The following is a 22057-nucleotide window of genomic DNA, read 5'->3' as shown; positions in this document are numbered from 1 at the left end:
CTTCGATCATCCTTCCTTTTTGGAAAAATTTTTCAGTTTCAAACCCCAAACTATTTGGGGAAGATGAGGACAATTTGGTCATTTTATTCTTTAATTTGGGTGGGTTTTTATTAGAAGGACATATTGGTTATTAGATTCCCTGAAACCAACATCTAACGTCCAAATTAACGAACTGGACTAAAGTGATACACTGTTTTGAAAGTAGGGGGAGTTTACAATTAAAAAAATTGTAAGGGTGCATTTGGACAAATGGGGATTTTCAGGGGGGCATTTGTAAAAAACCCTTTTATTTGATTACATAGTTAAAACTTTGACCAGTTGACCGTATGGCAGGTCCACACAAGCGCAAGAGAGCTTGACTCTGTTTCGTGGTCCATCCAAAGAACCGGCCACACAACACGTAGATTTGGCTTAGGTTCAAATTAGTCGGCCCGGGTTGGTACTCGTCCTGAGTCTCCTGAGTCCTGACCATATGGACAATGGAGTTGGAGAGGTCCAAGGAGTCAGTGGAGACAATTTACAGTTATTTCTCGTATCAGAAACTTCAATTGCGGGGGATTCAAAAAATCCAAACGAAGGGGTGCCCAACCAGCTCTTCGTCACGCATTCAATTCGAGCTCCTTTCTCACATAATTTCCCTTTTCCCTTTGTGAAGAAGAAGAATAACTTACCATTAAAAAAAAGAAAAAAAAAGAAGAAGAATAACTCAGCAGAGCAAGCAGACCCTGTTCTTCAGCAAGGCATGTAACTCAACTTCAAGCCCTCTCAGATTCATCTCTTTCTCTCTTTATTGATCTTATTTTTTCTGGGTTTTACAGTGGGAATAGGGTTCTGCTCTGCAGATCTGATAATCTCAGCCGTTGATCTGCCAGCCATTCATGGGTATTTTGTTTACTCGAATGTTCTCGTCGCTGTTCCTTAACAGAGAGGCGCGGATTCTTGTTCTTGGTCTGGACAATGCGGGCAAAACTACAATTTTATGTCTGTTCTCCTTGCTTCTCTTGTTTCTCTCTTTTTGGTTTGTCTTTGTTTTTTGTGGTTTCACCTGTTTGTGATCTTTGTTGGGTGCCAATGAATTTTCTTCAGATCGGCTTCAGATGGGGGAAGTTGTCTCCACAATTCCAAGTAAGTATTTTTTTTCCACTCTGTTGGCTTGTTGGGTTCGTTTTCTCTCTGCTCCTTAATTTCTTTTCATTGCTGATCTCCGCTGGCGGTTTTATTACGATGCAGCAATTGGGTTTAATGTGGAAACGGTGCAGTACAATAATATCAAATTTCAAGTATGGGATCTAGGTATTTCTATCTATACCTTGATCTATCGCTATATGTGTTGTGTAATGATTTTGAACCCTGGCATTTATACTCTGTTTTGATTTGATGCTTGTAAAGAATTAAGGACAATCATAGTTGGACTAACAAATTCGGCATTCCTGCTTTCCTATTGGGTTTGGTTATTGGATTGGGATGGGGGAGGGGGCTTTGTCATTGTCTTTAGGTGCACAACTGATCATAACTTGTATAAATTATAAACATTAACTGAAGATCCAATTTTTCTTTAAGCACCACCATTGGAAAACCTTGCTACCTGGTGGTCGAGTCGGGAAACAGCCTCTCCGTGAAGCGGGGGTTAAGGCTGCGTATATTAGACCCTCCCCAGACCTCTTGCACTGGGTATGCCCTTTTTACAACCATTGGAAATCTTGGTGCTGGAATTCATTTTGATACATATAAATTCATTAGGATGCGCCCTTAGGAACTGGGATATATTAATTTTAGCTCAACTACTTGCTGCGAAAGACAGAGACTCTTATTGTCATAAAGCTGATTGGCGAAGATTCAAATGTTAGGTTTTCTTTTTTCATGGGTCAACTTTTTTTAGGTGTTTTTGTAGTGGGCTAATTCTAAAAGCCCAAATATTAAGGGTTTAAGGCCTAAACAGGATTAGTGTTAGTTTCTATTTTAGTAAGTCGTATTCTATATTTTAGTAGCCTTTCTAGAAAGGGTTGGATAGATATGCTACAATCCAGCCATAGTTTCTATTTTGTTAAGTTCTAGAAGAGTTTATAATTTGTAAAAAACTTAAGTTGTAAGGGATTCTCCCTGCCTTGCATAGGGGTTTCTTATTTTTCTTATTTCATTAAAGTTATAAATAAAGAGGAGGGGATCGATACTCACCCCAACGATTTTAAAAAAATTAGCCATGAGTTTGTATGAGTTCGGTAAGTGACAGAACATGGTGCTGCCACATCAAAGGTGGGTAGTATCCAACAAGCACGAGCACTGAAACATGGTCAGAAGCTGTGAAGAGATTCAGCAGAAGTTAGTGGACAGAATACTATTTTGAAGATCAAAACAGAAATGAAGAAACCTCGTTTGCACAAAGTATAAAGAACTTGTAGATCTGACCTTGAATGAAGAAGAAGAAAATAGAAAGGAGGATATGTTAGGCCTCTCATGTAAATGAAGGGAAGGAATCCCATCAACTCTAGCTTTAGCATCTTACTAAGGTTCCCCTACTGCATCCCACAGTAGAGTAGTTCTGAATCCCACAGAACCATGTTTCGTCTCTCACAAAACTCACAAGCTCAAGGCTAAATTATTTCTTAAATCGTGGGGTAGTATGATCCTCCACTCCTTTATTTATAACCTTATACAAGAAAATAGTAACTTTTCATGGACAAGCAAGAGAGTTCCAAAAAAACAAAATTAAAGGCTTCTAAACTACTACAAAATAGAAATTAAACACTTAATCCCGTATAGGTTTCAAATCCCTCATATTTGGGCTCATAGAATTGGTCTATTACAATAGTAAACTCAAAATATCTTGGCGAAGGGTGTTGAGCTGGTCATGCAATCTTCTACGGAAAGTGGAAGGTAGGTATTTCTCCATTGGTTTGGTTAAACTGTGCCAAAAATGGATTAATAGGCTTAATTTTGAGTGCCCAATGGGTTATATGGGTCATGGATTGACTATTTTTAGGTTTTCTATTGTAATGGGATAATTCTATAGGTCCAAATATTAGGGATTTAAGGCCTAAACGGAATTAGTATTAGTTTCCATCATAGATTTCAAGGTGCCTAGGTGAACCAAGGCGATCGAGGGGGTAAAAAACCAAGAGGACTGATGTAAGACTGGAATACCAGTCCCAAAAACCCACAAAAAATCCAAACAGTAACAGAACCAGAATTAGAAACTTAGGGTTTATGATCAAACCAGCCAAGTGATGGTCACCACACTTGGATCGAGTGTAGGGTGCAGTAGGTGGAAACTTATCTCCAAAATTGGTACACTTCTGATTGTCTAATGTGGAGATATCAAAAGATCACCAAAATAGATAGTTTGGGAAAACCTTCCAAACAATGTTGTTCTGGACTCCCAGCAGAGATTGAGTGTCAAACTTGGTGATTGGAGTCTGGTCTGCAACTCTGGGCCAATTCTGAGGGTTAGAATTGAAGATGGAAGGATGAGAATGAAAATAGAAAGTATGTGGAATATGAAAGTTTCAGGCAGAGGGATGGGGTGGAAGTGTCAATCGAATGGAGGTGATGGAAGGGGGAGACTGAGCTTCAAATCCCAACAAGGTTGGTGATGATTTGATTGTCACACCCCAAACCACCCCTTGGGAGGATTAGGTAGGTGACCCGAATTGCACTATAGCAATCCGCCAAATCCCAAGATCTAGAAGCAGTTAATCCGTTCACAGACACACACATCCACAGTAATACAAAATGTAAAACACAGAGTGTTGCGGAAAGCTATATTTACATTAACTTAAAAAGGAAAACAAAATAAGGAAAATATATACAACAACAGTGTTTTTAGTTCATTCTCTCTCTCACTCCCGGAACATCAGCAGCTCCTAACTCTATCTGACATAGCTTTATACAAAAGAATATAAACAGGGCAAGGCAACCCGAGCCCCAAAAACAAAGCTGCACAAAAGAGGGAAACTCCAACAAAAACAAAAGGAGTCCCACAGTTACAACAGAGTCAGTTGCACCCCTCACGGGTCTTCATCAGCCACCACCGAGAATACTCGCATCAATGGTATGACTTCCGTTCGGGTCCATATCAATATCATCATAACAACCATAGCTTGCCTCCGGGAGATAAGCCTCCCCGCCACAGTAACATCCACCTGCAGGATCATCTAAAAAAACATATATAATAGAGTGTGAGCTCCACTGAGCCCGTGAATGAAATATCACCATGCATGCACATGCAATCACAACCATATGAGTCCTACTGAGGTGTAGTTCATTTTATTTATTAGCCACCTAACATCACAACTAAGGCGGGTTAATGCTACTACAATCCCCAATACATGTATCCCTGGTGCGGGCTTTTAACCCCTTCCCACGATACACCCATTGAGTTGTCGGAGAAGACCAGTCGGCTCTAGCATCCCTTCCTAAGGTCAGCCCGATTGGCTCTCTGGATTAACCTGTGAAGCATCCATCCTTTCTTTTACATATCACATTTCTTTTTCTGGCTTATAGCCCATAACCACCTTTTCAGTGCATAACATTTCTTTCATTTCTTTTCTTTTTCTTTTTCTCTTTCATATGGTCACTCTCACAGGCATCCAACACCTTAACCCCTGTTGGCAAGGGTGCATAGCATGGGTGATGAAACTCTAGCCCAATGCATCTATATGGCATAGTATGAGTCAGGTGGTGTTAACCGCATCCCATTCTACGGGCTACCCATAGTTGTCACGGCGTCACGGTGATCCAAGTCGGTGGAAGGGTGTCACGTCGATATATCGACATGTCGCCCGCCATGGCGAGCATGTCGACCATGTTTAATTTTTTATTTTCTGTATTTTTAATGTCATTTAGTATGCTATAATATATGTCCTATAACATAAAAAATCAACATGAAAGTGTACTACACTACTACTAATATACTATGCCACTATGGTTTAATTCATGAAAGTGTAACTAATATCCATTAGTGTATATGAAAGTATGAAAAATTGAAAATATAGATTAACCTGTCAAATAATTGAAAGCAATAGTAAAAATCAAATGATAGGCTAACCTGTTTACTGAAGCTTGATAGCAATAGTCTTTCTTCAGTGTGTGTGATTTGGAGCAAAGCATCTAAGCTATTAAATGGTTTAAAAAAAAAAAATTTAAATCTAACTTTTATATGTACAAATATCGACCGATATGCCAACATATCGTGGTATGGCGTCGCCATGGAAGCCATATTGAACGATATATTTACATCCACCATGGCGTAGCTCGATATGCCACCTCTCCCAACGCCAGGACGCCATGGTGGCGCCATGGCGACGCCATGACAACTATGGGGCTACCATAGGCCTCATTTCCAAGCCGGCTACGGCATCTAGTCTAGCAATTCACATACAACATTCATTGTCCATTCACTGTATTCATCAGTCAAACATATCTTTATTAACAGAATTCACAATTAATGAAATAAGCAAACAGTATAATAATATTATATTATAATTTGTTTTAACAGATTAGTCATGTTACATTTACACACATGGTGTAATTTTACTCACCTTGTTCTAGTCCTACTGGTTCAGCTGTCGGCTCGGTCCCGATTGGTATCTGACTGTGCACCTCGAGCACGGGATCAAAACCTAATTTATCGGACCATAAAAGCATGTCAATTATTGTTTAAAATTACATTAATGTCCTAGAGTTGGTCTAGGCATAATTACACTGACTTTGTACCTACACAAGTGTTGCTTATAATTCTTTGGGCCTTGCACTGGGCTTTCGGGTCTATCTCCCGGTGCATCATCCAGAGATGTAAGGTTTACCTGACTTGGTACCTTAACAGCATGGTCAACCAATACATGGCCCAAACAATCACACAAACCAGTACCCAGGTCAGCAGTTCAGCCGAAACCATTCCTGGGCATGGCTATTTGGCCCTGTGGGCCCACTTGAGTATCCAGGGTATATAGGGCACTGTTATAAAAGCCTAATCTTTATTTTTTGTAAGAGGTGTTCAGTGGGTATTGAACGCTAGAAGTAGGTGCTCCTTGATAGTGGGTGCTATCTATTGTATTGGCATTGTAAACTGTAATGCCGTCTCAATTCTATGATGGGAAAATCTGGGTGTGGGTGCTCCCAGCTGTAAGTGCAGCTAAAGTAGCGTATTGAGCAAATACGAAGCCCCAATGGCATTGGTCCATGGATGTAGGCAACTTGCTAAACCACATACATTCTGTGTTGTGGGTGTAGACTCTTGTATTGTACTTGTGCCAGAATTTGAAGTATATGTGCTGCAGGAGGGGTGTACACGCCTGGTAGAGCCTTTGACAGGCTAGGGCATAGTTGTTAAGGCGGCCTTAGGCGGTGGAGGGGTGCCTAAGCGCTTAGGCGACCAAAACTCCCAAGTGTTATTTTTTATTTCCCCTCTTTTCTAACATTATTTAGTATGCTACAATATGTACCTTATATCATCAAAAATGAATATTAAGCAACAACAAGTCATAAAAAAATCAATATTAAGCAACATCAAGTCATAAAAAATCAACATTAAGTCACATCAAGTAATTAAAAAATCAATATTGAGCCACATAAAGTCTTAAAAAATCAACATAGAACCATAGTTGTCACGGCGTCACGGTGATCCAAGTCGGTGGAAGGGTGTCACTTCGATATATCGACATGTCGCCCGCCATGGCGAGCATGTGGACCATGTTTAATTTTTTATTTTCTCTATTTTTAATGTCATTTAGTATGCTATAATATATGTCCTATAACATAAAAAATCAACATGAAAGTGTACTACACTACTACTAATATACTATGGTTTAATTCATGAAAGTTTAATATCCATTAGTGTATATGAAAGTATGAAAATATAGATTAACCTATCAAAGTACTGGTTTTTCTGCTATAACATTAAGTTGAAGGGAAAAAAAAAAACTGAATTATGGACTAATGGAGTTGAATATGTGCTGCTGTTGTGTGTGGCTATGTGCAGGGCAAGAAGAAGAAAAAAATAAAACAAACAAAAAACCGAGAGGTTGTGTGCAAGCCTGCAAGGCTGCAAGTGCAAGGCAACAAGAAGAAAAAAGGAAAAAAAAATAAAAAATGAGAGGTCTGCTGTAAGCAAGCCTGCAACTGCAAGGCAAGAAGAAGAAAAAAGGAAAAAAAACAGAGAGTACTATGGCTGTAACTGGAATAAATTCCTCCCCCCCCTCTGTCTCTTGACTATCTCCCTGTACAAGCAGTTGTGTAGAAGAAAAAAAAACCGAGAGGCTCCCCTCTGTCTCTCGAGTCTCAACTATCTCCCTGTTCACAGAGACTGTACAAGCAGTTGCGAAGAAGAAAAAAAAAGGGAAAAAAAAAAAACCGAGTGGCCCCCCTCTGTCTCTCGACTATCTCCCACTGTACAAGTAGTTGCGAAGAAGAAAAGAGAAAAAAAAAGAGGACTGCCTGGGAGGAGAAGAACTGAACTAAAAAGTCATTACCGGAGGCTGGGAGGAGAAGAACTGAAGAAGAAGAAGTTAAGATTAGAAGAAGAAGAGGACTGCTTGGGAGGAGACGAACTGAACTCAAAAATCGAGTTGCAGGAGGACTGGGAGGAGGAAGAAGAACCAAATTAAACAAAAATACAAAATAATAAAAACTTACCGGAATGGAGTCCTGGAGGTTGCCGGAGATGTTCGCAACTTCGAAGGAGTGAAGAACTCTCTCTGCCGAGAGTTGCAGGAAGCTAGGAACTAAAGCCAAAGTCGCCGCTTGCCAGAATCTCGTCTCACGAACTGTTCCTCTATCTCGACTCTCTCCTCTCGACTCTCGAACTGTTTTTGCCTTTTGCGATTTCTATTTCCCCCCAATTAGGGTAATATGTTTATTGTTTTTAATTTTTATGATAAATTGATAATGTGTATTGCAGGTGTATATTTTCAAGTTACACCTCCAATAGACATTAATAAAATAGCATCTAAGCTATTAAATGGTTTAAAAAAAAATAAATTTAAATCTAACTTTTATACATTCAAATGAACAAATATCGACCGATATGCCAACATATTGTGGTATGGCGTCCATGGTGACGCCATGGAAGCCATATCGAACGATATATTTACATCCACCATGGCGTAGTTCGATATGCCACCTCTCCCAGTGCCAGGACGCCATGGCGGCGCCATGACAACTATGCATAGAACTAGAAGACAGCAGAACTGAAGAAGCAAGCTATTAGAAGTTTGAAAATCAAAACATACATTTGGTTAGACTGTTCTTAGAAAATATGATCTTATCAATAATTAATTAAACTGCTCTTGATTTAAAGAAATGTTCTTGTTCTCTATAAAGTTTGACTGATCAAATGATTGTATTTTTACATGAGACTTTTTGTATTACGTAGAACACAAAACCAGCTGATGCAGTTAGGAGATGGATCCAATACGGATTCTTTTTAATTTTTTTATTTTGTTCATGTTATTAGAATCGTAGGAAGGTAAGAGTCCAATTTTAGGTTTGTTTTCTATTTTGAATTAAATAGAGTTAGAGTCTAGGTTATTTCAGTTTCAAAGTAGGAATAGGATTTCTTTTTTTTTTTTTTAATTCTATAAAAGAGCTTGTACTCCCACGATGGAGAAGTTAGTTTTGAATGAATGAAAATTTGAGTTGAATAGTGATGCCGTGGCTATTTTCTCCTCCCCTTGCAATTCTGGATTTTCTTTCTTTTCTCTAACCCTTCTCCTCTTCTTTAGTTAAAAAGGCCGTACCCAGTGCACAAGGCTCCCGCGTTTAGCAGGGTCTGGGAAGGATCAAATGTATGCAGCCTTACCCTTGTTTCCAAAGAGGTTGTTTCCACTTTCCAGGACTTCTCCTCTTCTTCAGTTCTTCTCTAATTTCTTCTATACTCTAAGGTTTGAGTCAGACCATAAAGCTAGTTAAACTTCAGAGTTTCTGTAGAAAGCCTAGGACCTGTAACCAGTAACTCTAGAGAGAAGAAAAGAGAGAAGAGAAGATGGAAGTAGTAAAATACTTGAATGAATTAATTGATAGGTAAGCCCCTCTATTTATAATAGAGGGGAAATTACAAATAGACTAAACTAGGCGATGTGGGACTAAAACCCACATAGCCGACCTAAACTTAATAATATAAGAAGAATAAAACTACCCCCAAAAAGACCAGAATACCCCCATGGTATTCTGGATCACATATTCCAACACTCCCCCTCAAACTGGATTATACAAATAAGTAAAGAAAGAAGATCCAACTTGAACTAAAGAAAAAAGAACTCCTAATAACGCTAACACTCCCCCTCAAGTTGGCGCATACAAGGTACTAATGCCCTACTTGACAAAATGGGAAAAAACTAAGTTGCAGCAGAATCCAGCTTGACATATGAATGCAGCTCCCAAATAAACCTTCAAGAACTTTAAAAAATAGATCTTCAAAACTTGGACAGACATGATCAGCAAACCAGGGCTAGGATGGCTTCCAAAAAAGGCAGCTTTCAACGATCTTCAATAGCTATCCAGTGATGAATCTCAGATTGTCATAGTGACATAGAGTCTTGAAATGAAATAACTAGAGCAGCAAGCAGCGAAAACAAACTGAACCAAGCAGCGGAAAAAAAACTGTATCAACCCAACTGAAAGTCCTCAAATAGGCAACAACCAAATATCTTCAATACTCTTCAATACTTCAATCTCCCCCTTACGGCAAACTCAAACCAATAACGAAGGATACCCAATGGCAATGGTGGAGAAAACTGATCTTCTATGTTTTGCATCAATGTTCCTGCAAGTTCTGCGTTCTGCAATGTCTGGAGGTATACTGTACATAATCCCCCCCTCACGTGTAGTACACATGGACATTACAGAGATGATGTAAGAGATAGGGCAAAAACATAGTATTCCAGATTTTTCCAAGAGGTGCTAAGGGTGATAGAAAAGGAAGAAATGGCAAATTAGAGAATACCATTAACTTCCAAAGGGGTTATGGGTATATGCCAAATGTATGGGATATGAAGGGAATTAGAATTATTGAAAGGGAACGGTGTTGGAAAAAAAGGATGGCATGGCTGTAATTTGGTGGAATTCCACTTTTTAAATACAAACCAAGCCAAAGGGCAAACTGGTAATAAACCAGAATTTTCAAGGGTCAATTGGGTAGTCAAATAGGGGAATGTATTAAATTAATGGCAGTTCTGTAAATAACCCGAATTTTGCAAGGGGCCCTTGGTAAATAAGAAAGTAATAGGTCATGTAGGGAATTAGATTTATAGATGGGGGACATACTTGGAAGGAGCAAACTCTTAATGGCAAGATGTAAAATATAGGCTAAGTGAAATAAAAAGAGAGAGGAGGGGTAATATAGGAAACCAGAATAAAAGAAAAGAAAGCCACTCACGTTAGGACGGTTGTCTTCAACCTTCAGTCACGAACAAACACCTAGCGGAAAGAAGAAACTCAGATCAAGAGAAAATCCACGACAGATCTTTGTTTGGCCTAAAATATCAGTGGTAGAGTCGCACTCCCAGGCCCTGTTAAACCCAGGTGGTAGTTCCTACAAACAGCAAGCTCCACTCAAATATTTAGAGCCCTGAAATCAGATCTGGTGGTAAAACAGGGAAGCAGGTCACTGTTTCGACTTAATCTTCAAAACAGAGGTTGGTTTGGGTGATGAAACCCTTGGATTAGGATCGCCTATGTGGGGTATTGCCCTCAATTAGGATCTCAGGCCAAAACCAAAGAGCAGCAACAGCAATAATTGAAGAAACGATGAACCATCCAACATCAAACAAAAGGGGTTTCGATAACAGAAAAGCTCCAACATTGATCGACTCCAGCGTGAACCAGCCAGAAACCAAATTCGAAAAAGGGAGGCGATAACCAGAGGTGAAAATATTGTCTTCAACCTCTGCACTCAACGAAACACCATCAAGCAGAAAAAAATCATCGAAAGTCCAAAAAGGAGAGCATGATTGACTGTAGATCGATCAACAAATTGATGTCTGTTCTTAAAAAAACCAGATCTGAAACCTAGAAGACAAAATCGAGTTTGGAAATCCCTGCAAGATGGAGAAGAAAAAACCTGCAACTGAATCTGGCGGTAGCAGCTTGATCATAGGGACTCCATAAAAAATGCTTCAAACGATGGGTATCGCAGTAGCAGCAGGGCATCCACTCTACCATATTCTGCAATCAACTCCTTTAGAGTCAATTCCAACGGCAAAAAAAGGCATAATAGCACCTGATAATTATAGCAGCGGCAATAACATGTCGATAGCAGTAGCAGCAGATGCAGACCAAGAATGATAGCCTGTGGTGCTGAAACAAGCAGAAGAAGAAACCAAAACGAAACAGAAACGAAACCCTAGTTCTCCTTCTTTTATGAACTAGGGTTTCTCCATATCTCGGAGAACCTTGACACGACTCTCAAACCGGCAATAATGTAGTCCTAGATAGGTAGGAGACCTACTAGGAGCCAAACAACAGGATCAAATAACAAAAGGGGCTGCTGGTTCGAATGGACAACACTAGGATTTAGGTCAATTCTAGGGTTTAGGATGGGAATTTGGGAATGGGTCTTATATGGCTTTAATGGGCAGGTCTAGGGGGTTAATATGGTATAAAAATAATAGGATTTGGGAAGGTTTTAAAATTCTGCAATTTTGGACAGAATTGAGTTGCAGATTTTAGGTTTAATGGAGTGGGGGAATGGAGGGGTTGTAGTGGAGACTAAGGGCTGTGTTTAAGGTCGAGTTTAGGGAGAAGTGTGGAGAATATAGGCTGGAAGTATGGTTCGAAATTGATGGCCAGATCTGTAGTTATGAGGGAATCCTAGTTGAGGTAGGAGTTGCAGGTTTAATGGAAATTAGGGTTTGATGGATGGAGGGGGGTGTGGATTAGGTTAGAGGATGAAGAGGGGAAGGATATATGTAGGAAACTAAGATTACTTACTAGTTTGATCTCCTTCAAAGGCAGCAACAGCAGCTTGAAGAAGCTCGATTGAATAAGAAGAAAGACCTCCCGATCTACAAGATGCAAGGAGTCGATCGGAGTCCACCAATCCCTTCACCTTGATATTACTCACAAGGCACACTCACGATGGAGCAAAGGCAGCAAGCATAAAGCTGAGTTTTTATTAATCAAAATTCGTATGTAATGCTGGCCTCCCTTACAAACTTATATAGAAGACTCACAAATAGACTTAGACACTAAAAAGGAATGGCTTAACCCTACCCCTAACCTATTAGGCAACTTAAACTAACTAGGAAACTAAAATACTAAAAGAAATAGACTCAAAACATGGTTGGACTTATAAAGTCCTAATCCAGCCCAACTTACATCACATGACCACTTAACCAAGTCACGTGATTACTTAAATTGAACCAATTGGATGCAACCAATTTGAACCGGCTCAATTAAAAAACATAAAAATAAACTAAGTATTGGGCTAATCCCGTATGCAAGTGGCCTATTACATTAGAAACCCATGGGATCAAAGGCCCAACATGTATGTAACCCAACCCTAGACTTATTCCCAATGAAACAAGCCCTATTTGGTGATGAATCTGCATCAAGCAATCTTGGAGAGAATCAGTCACTTGTTGCCTAGCTCTGATACCATGTAGAAAACCTAGGACCTGTAACCAGTAACTCTAGAGAGAAGAAAAGAGAGAAGAGAAGATGGAAGTAGTAAAATACTTGAATGAATTAATTGATAGGTAAGCCCCTCTATTTATAATAGAGGGGAAATTACAAATAGACTAAACTAGGCGATGTGGGACTAAAACCCACATAGCCGACCTAAACTTAATAATATAAGAAGAATAAAACTACCCCCAAAAAGACCAGAATACCCCCATGGTATTCTGGATCACATATTCCAACACTCCCCCTCAAGCTGGATTATACAAATAAGTAAAGAAAGAAGATCCAACTTGAACTAAAGAAAAAAGAACTCCTAATAACGCTAACACTCCCCCTCAAGTTGGCGCATACAAGGTACTAATGCCCTACTTGACAAAATGGGAAAAAACTAAGTTGCAGCAGAATCCAGCTTGACATATGAATGCAGCTCCCAAATAAACCTTGAAGAACTTTAAAAAATAGATCTTCAAAACTTGGACAGACATGATCAGCAAACCAGGGCTAGGATGTCTTCCAAAAAAGGCAGCTTTCAACGATCTCCAATAGCTATCCAGTGATGAATCTCAGATTGTCATAGTGACATAGAGTCTTGAAATGAAATAACTAGAAGCGACAAGCGGCGAAAACAAAGCCCGAACCAGGCAATGAAAAAAAAGCGTATCAACCCAATGAAAGTCCTCAAATAGGCAACAACCAAATATCTTCAATACTCTTCAATACTTCAATCTCCCCCTTACGGCAAACTCAACCCAATAACGAAGGATACCCAATGGCAATGGTGGAGAAAACTGATCTTCTATGTTTTGCACCAATGTTCCTGCAAGTTCTGCGTTCTGCAATGTCTGCAGGTATACTGTACATAATCCCCCCCTCACGTGTAGTACACATGGACATTACAGAGATGATGTAAGAGATAGGGCAAAAACATAGTATTCCAGATTTTTCCAAGAGGTGCTAAGGGTGATGGAAAAGGAAGAAATGGCAAATTAGAGAATACCATTAACTTCCAAAGGGGTTATGGGTATATGCCAAATGTATGGGATATGAAGGGAATTAGAATTATTGAAAGGGAACGGTGTTGGAAAAAAAGGATGGCATGGCTGTAATTTGGTGGAATTCCACTTTTTAAATACAAACCAAGCCAAAGGGCAAACTGGTAATAAACCAGAATTTTCAAGGGTCAATTGGGTAGTCAAATAGGGGAATGTATTAAATTAATGGCAGTTCTGTAAATAACCCGAATTTTGCAAGGGGCCCTTGGTAAATAAGAAAGTAATAGGTCATGTAGGGAATTAGATTTATAGATGGGGGACATACTTGGAAGGAGCAAACTCTTAATGGCAAGATGTAAAATATAGGCCAAGTGAAAGAAAAAGAGAAAGGAGGGGTAATATAGGAAACCAGAATAAAAGAAAAGAAAGCTACTCACGTTAGGAAGGTTGTCTTCAACCTTCAGTCACGAACAAACACCTAGCGGAAAGAAGAAACTCAGATCAAGAGAAAATCCACGACAGATCTTTGTTTGGCCTAAAATTTCAGTGGTAGAGTCGCACTCCCAGGCCCTGTTAATCCCAGGTGGTAGTTCCTACAAACAGCAAGCTCCACTCAAATATTTAGAGCCCTGAAATCAGATCTGGCGGTAAAACAGGGAAGCAGGTCACTGTTTCGACTTAACCTTCAAAACAGAGGTTGGTTTGGGTGATGAAACCCTTGGATTAGGATCGCCTATGTGGGGTATTGCCCTCAATTAGGATCTTAGGCCAAAACCAAAGAGCAGCAACAACAATAATTGAAGAACCGATGAACCATCCAACATCAAACAAAAAGGGTTTCAATAACAGAAAAGCTCCAACATTAATCGACTCTAGCGTGAACCAGCCAGAAACCAAATTCGAAAAAGGGAGGTGATAACCAGAGGCGGAAATATTGTCTTCAACCTCTGAACTCAACGAAACACCATCAAGCAGAAAAAAATCATCGAAAGTCCAAAAAGGAGAGCATGATTGACTGTAGATCGATCAGCAAATTGATGTCTTTCTTAAAAACCAGATCTGAAACACTGGAAGACAAAATCGAGTTTGGAAATCCTGCAAGATGGAGAAGAAAAATCATGAACAATCAGCGGTAGCAGCTTGATCATAGGGACTCCATAAAAAATGCTTCAAACGATGGGTATCGCATGCGCGAGGCATCCACTCTACCATATTCTGCAATCAACTCCTTTAGAGTCAATTCCAGCAACAAAAAAGGCATAATAGCACTGATAATTATAGCGCTGCAATAACATGTCGATAAGCGATGCAGCAGATGCGGACCAAGAATGATAACTGCGGTGCTGAAACAACCAGAAGAAGAAACCAAAAGCGAAGCGAAAGCGAAACCCTAGTTCTCCTTCTTTTATGAACTAGGGTTTCTCCATATCTCGGAGAACCTTGACACGATTCTCAAACCGGCAATCTTGGAGAGAATCAGTCACTAGTTGCCTAGCTCTGATACCATGTAGAAAACCTAGGACCTGTAACCAGTAACTCTAGAGAGAAGAAAAGAGAGAAGAGAAGATGGAAGTAGTAAAATACTTGAATGAATTAATTGGTAGGTAAGCCCCTCTATTTATAATACAGGGGAAATTACAAATAGACTAAACTAGGCGATGTGGGACTAAAACCCACATAGCCGACCTAAACTTAATAATATAAGAAGAATAAAACTACCCCCAAAAACAGCAGAATACCCCCATGGTATTCTGGATCACATATTCCAACACTCCCCCTCAAGCTGGATTATACAAATAAGTAAAGAAAGAAGATCCAACTTGAACTAAAGAAAAAAGAACTCCTAATAACGCTAACACTCCCCCTCAAGTTGGCGCATACAAGGTACTAATGCCCAACTTGAACAAAATGGGAAAAAACTAAGTTGCGCAGAATCCAGCTTGACATATGAATGCAGCTCCCAAATAAACCTTCAAGAACTTTAAAAATAGATCTTCAAAACTTGGGCAGACATGATCAAAACCGGGACTAGAATGTCTTCCAAATAAGGCAGCTTTCAACGATCTTCAATAGCTATCCATGATGAATCTCGGTTGTCATAGTGACATAGAGTCTTGAAATGAAATAACTAGAAGCGTGAAAAAAAACTAACTCGAACCAGGCGCGAAAAAAAAGCTGTATCAACCCAATGAAAATCCTCAAATAGGCAACAACCAAATATCTTCAATACTCTTCAATACTTCAATCTCCCCCTTACGGCAAACTCAACCCAATAACGAAGGATACCCAATGGCAATGGTGGAGAAAACTGATCTTCTATGTTTTGCACCAATGTTCCCGCAAGTTCTGCGTTCGCAATGTTTGCAGGTATATCGTACATAATCCCCTCTCACGTGTAGTACACATGGACATAACGAGAGATGATGTAAGAGATAGGGCAAAAACATAATATTCCAGATTTTTCCAAGAGGTGCTAAGGGTGATGGAAAAGGAAGAAATGGCAAATTAGAGAATACCATTAACTTCCAAAGGAGTTATGGGTATATGCCAAATGTATGGGATATGAAGGGAATTAGAATTATTGAAAGGAACGGTGTTGGAAAAAAGGATGGCATGGCTGTAATATGGAGGAATTCCACTTTTTAAATACAAACCAAGTCAAAGGGCAAACGGTAATAAACCAGATTTTCAAGGGTCAATTGGGTAGTCAAATAGGGGAATGTATTAAATTAATGGCAGTTCGTAAATAACCCGAATTTTGCAAGGGGCCCTTGGTAAATAAGAAAGTAATAGGTCATGTAGGGAATTAGATTTATAGATGGGGGACATACTTGGAAGGAGCAAACTCTTAATGGCAAGATGTAAAATATAGGCTAAGTGAAATAAAAAGAGAGAGGAGGGGTAATATAGGAAACCAGAATAAAAGAAAAGAAAGCCACTCACGTTAGGAAGGTTGTCTTCAACCTTGATCATGAACAAACACCTAGCGGAAAGAAGAAACTCAGATCAAGAGAAAATCCACGACAGATCTTTGTTTGGCCTAAAATTTCGATGGTAGAGTCGCATTCCCAGGCCCTGTTAAACCCGGTGGTAGTCCCTACAAACAAGAAGCTCCACTCAAATATTTAGAGCCCTGAAATCAGATCCGCGGTAAAACAGGAAGCGGTCACTGTTTCGACTTAATCTTCAAAACAGAGGTTGGTTTGGGTGATGAAACCCTTGGATTAGGATCGCCTATGTGGGGTATTGCCTTCAATTAGGATCTCAGGCCAAAACCAAAGAGCAGCAACAACAATAATTGAAGAACCGATGAACCATCCAACATCAAACAAAAGGGTTTCAATAACAGAAAAGCTCCAACATTAATCGACTCTAGCGTGAACCAGCCAGAAACCAAATTCGAAAAAGGGAGGCGATAACCAGAGGCGGAAATATTGTCTTCAACCTCGAACTCAACGAAACACCATCAAGCAGAAAAAAATCATCGAAAGTCCAAAAGGAGAGCATGATTGATCGTAGATCGATCAAGCAAATTGATGTCTTCTTCAAAAACCAGATCTGAAACCTGGAAGACAAAATCGAGTTTGGAAATCCTGCAAGATGGAGAAGAAAAAACCTGCAACGAATCAAGCGGTAGCAACTTGATCATAGGGACTCCATAAAAAATGCTTCAAACGATGGGTATCGCGATGCAAGAGGCATCCACTCTACCATATCTGCAATCAACTCCTTTAGAGTCAATTCAGCAAAAAAAGGCATAATAGCACCGATAATTATAGCAGCGGCAATAACATGTCGATAGCAGTAGCAGCAGATGCAGACCAAGAATGATAGCCTGCGGTGCTGAAACAACCAGAAGAAGAAACCAAAACGAAACAGAAACGAAACCCTAGTTCTCCTTCTTTTATGAACTAGGGTTTCTCCATATCTCGGAGAACCTTGACACGATTCTCAAACCGGCAATCTTGGAGAGAATCAGTCACTAGTTGCCTAGCTCTGATACCATGTAGAAAACCTAGGACCTGTAACCAGTAACTCTAGAGAGAAGAAAAGAGAGAAGAGAAGATGGAAGTAGTAAAATACTTGAATGAATTAATTGGTAGGTAAGCCCCTCTATTTATAATACAGGGGAAATTACAAATAGACTAAACTAGGCGATGTGGGACTAAAACCCACATAGCCGACCTAAACTTAATAATATAAGAAGAATAAAACTACCCCCAAAAACAGCAGAATACCCCCATGGTATTCTGGATCACATATTCCAACACTCCCCCTCAAGCTGGATTATACAAATAAGTAAAGAAAGAAGATCCAACTTGAACTAAAGAAAAAAGAACTCCTAATAACGCTAACACTCCCCCTCAAGTTGGCGCATACAAGGTACTAATGCCCAACTTGAACAAAATGGGAAAAAACTAAGTTGCAGCAGAATCCAGCTTGACATATGAATGCAGCTCCCAAATAAACCTTCAAGAACTTTAAAAAATAGATCTTCAAAACTTGGACAGACATGATCAGCAAACCGGGACTAGAATGTCTTCCAAATAAGGCAGCTTTCAACGATCTTCAATAGCTATCCAGTGATGAATCTCAGATTGTCATAGTGACATAGAGTCTTGAAATGAAATAACTAGAGCAGCAAGCAGCGAAAACTAACTGAACCAGGCAGCGGAAAAAAAACTGTATCAACCCAACTGAAAATCCTCAAATAGGCAACAACCAAATATCTTCAATACTCTTCAATACTTCAATCTCCCCCTTACAGCAAACTCAACCCAATAACGAAGGATACCCAATGGCAATGGTGGAGAAAACTGATCTTCTATGTTTTGCACCAATGTTCCTGCAAGTTCTGCGTTCTGCAATGTTTGCAGGTATACTGTACATAATCCCCCTCTCACGTGTAGTACACATGGACATAACAGAGATGATGTAAGAGATAGGGCAAAAACATAATATTCCAGATTTTTCCAAGAGGTGCTAAGGGTGATGGAAAAGGAAGAAATGGCAAATTAGAGAATACCATTAACTTCCAAAGGAGTTATGGGTATATGCCAAATGTATGGGATATGAAGGGAATTAGAATTATTGAAAGGGAACGGTGTTGGAAAAAAACGATGGCATGGCTGTAATATGGAGGAATTCCACTTTTTAAATACAAACCAAGTCAAAGGGCAAACTGGTAATAAACCAGATTTTTCAAGGGTCAATTGGGTAGTCAAATAGGGGAATGTATTAAATTAATGGCAGTTCTGTAAATAACCCGAATTTTGCAAGGGGCCCTTGGTAAATAAGAAAGTAATAGGTCATGTAGGGAATTAGATTTATAGATGGGGGACATACTTGGAAGGAGCAAACTCTTAATGGCAAGATGTAAAATATAGGCTAAGTGAAATAAAAAGAGAGAGGAGGGGTAATATAGGAAACCAGAATAAAAGAAAAGAAAGCCACTCACGTTAGGAAGGTTGTCTTCAACCTTCAGTCATGAACAAACACCTAGCGGAAAGAAGAAACTCAGATCAAGAGAAAATCCACGACAGATCTTTGTTTGGCCTAAAATTTCAGTGGTAGAGTCGCATTCCCAGGCCCTGTTAAACCCAGGTGGTAGTCCCTACAAACAGCAAGCTCCACTCAAATATTTAGAGCCCTGAAATCAGATCTGGCGGTAAAACAGGGAAGCAGGTCACTGTTTCGACTTAATCTTCAAAACAGAGGTTGGTTTGGGTGATGAAACCCTTGGATTAGGATCGCCTATGTGGGGTATTGCCTTCAATTAGGATCTCAGGCCAAAACCAAAGAGCAGCAACAACAATAATTGAAGAACCGATGAACCATCCAACATCAAACAAAAGGGTTTCAATAACAGAAAAGCTCCAACATTAATCGACTCTAGCGTGAACCAGCCAGAAACCAAATTCGAAAAAGGGAGGCGATAACCAGAGGCGGAAATATTGTCTTCAACCTCTGAACTCAACGAAACACCATCAAGCAGAAAAAAATCATCGAAAGTCCAAAAAGGAGAGCATGATTGACTGTAGATCGATCAGCAAATTGATGTCTGTTCTTCAAAAAACCAGATCTGAAACCTGGAAGACAAAATCGAGTTTGGAAATCCCTGCAAGATGGAGAAGAAAAAACCTGCAACTGAATCTGGCGGTAGCAGCTTGATCATAGGGACTCCATAAAAAATGCTTCAAACGATGGGTATCGCAGTAGCAGCAGGGCATCCACTCTACCATATTCTGCAATCAACTCCTTTAGAGTCAATTCCAGCGGCAAAAAAAGGCATAATAGCACCTGATAATTATAGCAGCGGCAATAACATGTCGATAGCAGTAGCAGCAGATGCAGACCAAGAATGATAGCCTGCGGTGCTGAAACAACCAGAAGAAGAAACCAAAACGAAACAGAAACGAAACCCTAGTTCTCCTTCTTTTATGAACTAGGGTTTCTCCATATCTCGGAGAACCTTGACACGATTCTCAAACCGGCAATCTTGGAGAGAATCAGTCACTAGTTGCCTAGCTCTGATACCATGTAGAAAACCTAGGACCTGTAACCAGTAACTCTAGAGAGAAGAAAAGAGAGAAGAGAAGATGGAAGTAGTAAAATACTTGAATGAATTAATTGGTAGGTAAGCCCCTCTATTTATAATACAGGGGAAATTACAAATAGACTAAACTAGGCGATGTGGGACTAAAACCCACATAGCCGACATAAACTTAATAATATAAGAAGAATAAAACTACCCCCAAAAAGACCAGAATACCCCCATGGTATTCTGGATCACATATTCCAACAGTTTCTTTTCCCTAACTCTGTCCTTGTTGAGAAGACCCTTGACGCAGGTTGGAAGGCTACGATCTGAATTAGATCAGGTTCTGGTTTGGGGGTAGCAAAGGGGTGTCGCAGGGATGAGAAAAGATGAAAAGTCAAATGAAGTTGCAGGTTTAATGGATGATGATGTAGGTTCAACAGAAGAAGATAGGTTGAAGTTAAAGACAATAAGGGGAAGAAAATATAAGAGAGAAAGAAAAACGAGATTAATGAGAGGGGAGGGATAGAAGGTGATCAAATACACCTGTAGGTGATCCAGCAGACCTGCTGATTTCCAATGAAATCCAATATTCAATTCATTCTTCAAATCTTGCTTTCATTGTTTGATTACATGAGTATATAAAGAAAATAAAAATGACTCTTGGACTCAAGCATTAATCACCTAGAAGCTATCTCTAATAAAGCATTAAATTACCTAGAAACTAATACTAAGTAAAATTAATTACTTAACACAAACTTTTGGACTCCTACATAGAAACTTAAAAGACTATCTTAAAAACTGATGTCAAATTAAAGCACCTAGAAAAAGAAATCAACTCATTAACTAAGCCTAGAAAAATGAAAAGACACATTGGAATATTAAAAGACACTTAAAGAAAATTAAACTCAGGTCTGGTGGCTCTTTGGAGTCAACTTCATGGGCCCCACCAGCAATAATATCACAGGGACTAACCCTGGCCAGCTTGAGCTATGGCTGGGCTTAATTGGGCTGGTTCTTGGACCTGCAGGTTGGTCTTGGACCATATCTGCATGGATCTGCATCAACCCTCCAACAATGATGCATAGTAGAATAGGTCTCTCACCATATACCAGCTATCTCTAGCATACAATGATGCAGGGAAGAAACTGAAATAACTATAGTGAAGAGAAAGCTTTCAACCTTTGTTCTGTATCAACCTTAATACCCTCAAGTGAAACTGACACCTCCTAGAACTACTGGCATCTTCAACTAACTCCACAACAGAGGGAGTTGAATCTTCAATTGCAATCAAAGTTGGGACCACCTCTTTGTCATCTTCTTACTCTCTTTTTCAAACCTTCAATCAATGGAACATAAATGTACTCTAACCACCTTTAAAGCCTTCCCATGGAGCTTCAATGATCAATGGATTGGTTGGTGATAGGCTTGAATGCCAGGATACACTACTCCCATAATTTTCGTCCACTTTGCTCTTTATTTCTTCTAGTTTCTTGTTTCAGGCTTGTAGAGCTCAAAATTGTGAGAACATGGCACTTTGGATCAGCTCAAATAGAGTTGTATCAAAGGAGTTATGCCCTTTTGAAAATCAGCAACCATTGGCCTCAAAATGGAAACTATAAGGCCTTTATACACGTGTGTCACATAGTATCGCGTGAGCCCTGGGGGCCATTCGATCTGTATCTGGAAAGTCAGGGTTACTCGTTGCCTTTGGATCGATTTATTTCCGTTATAAAGCACAAGAGAGCTGAGGGCTAACCATTTGGAATCTTGGGATGGGAGTTCGTATGCCTGCGCCACACGAGATCGAAGACATATGAAGAGCGGCCTGTCACACGACAGGCGGTCAGGCCGCGTTTCAACCTGGCATTGGTTCGTACAGTGAAAATTGCATTGGTTCGCACAATTCCTA

At 39.8% G+C, this 22057-nt stretch overlaps 1 protein-coding gene across 1 annotated transcript in view; it reads left to right on the top strand.

Moving 5' to 3' along the window:
* Positions 1–693: 693 nt before the first annotated feature.
* Positions 694–22057, top strand: part of LOC122646689 (ADP-ribosylation factor 1-like) — a 45873-nt gene continuing 24509 nt past the window's right edge. Inside the window, exons 1-4 of the mRNA XM_043840281.1 lie at positions 694–740; positions 819–981; positions 1087–1125; positions 1231–1293. Coding sequence (XP_043696216.1) covers positions 879–981; positions 1087–1125; positions 1231–1293 — 205 coding nt within the window. The 5' untranslated portion in view covers positions 694–740; positions 819–878. The remainder of the gene's footprint in view (positions 741–818; positions 982–1086; positions 1126–1230; positions 1294–22057) is intronic.

This window comes from Telopea speciosissima, chromosome 11 (assembly GCF_018873765.1).
Source record: "Telopea speciosissima isolate NSW1024214 ecotype Mountain lineage chromosome 11, Tspe_v1, whole genome shotgun sequence".
NCBI classification, from domain to species: domain Eukaryota; kingdom Viridiplantae; phylum Streptophyta; class Magnoliopsida; order Proteales; family Proteaceae; genus Telopea; species Telopea speciosissima.
The sequence above is the reverse complement of the archived record's forward strand: the minus strand, read 5'-3'. Positions and strand labels throughout refer to the sequence as shown.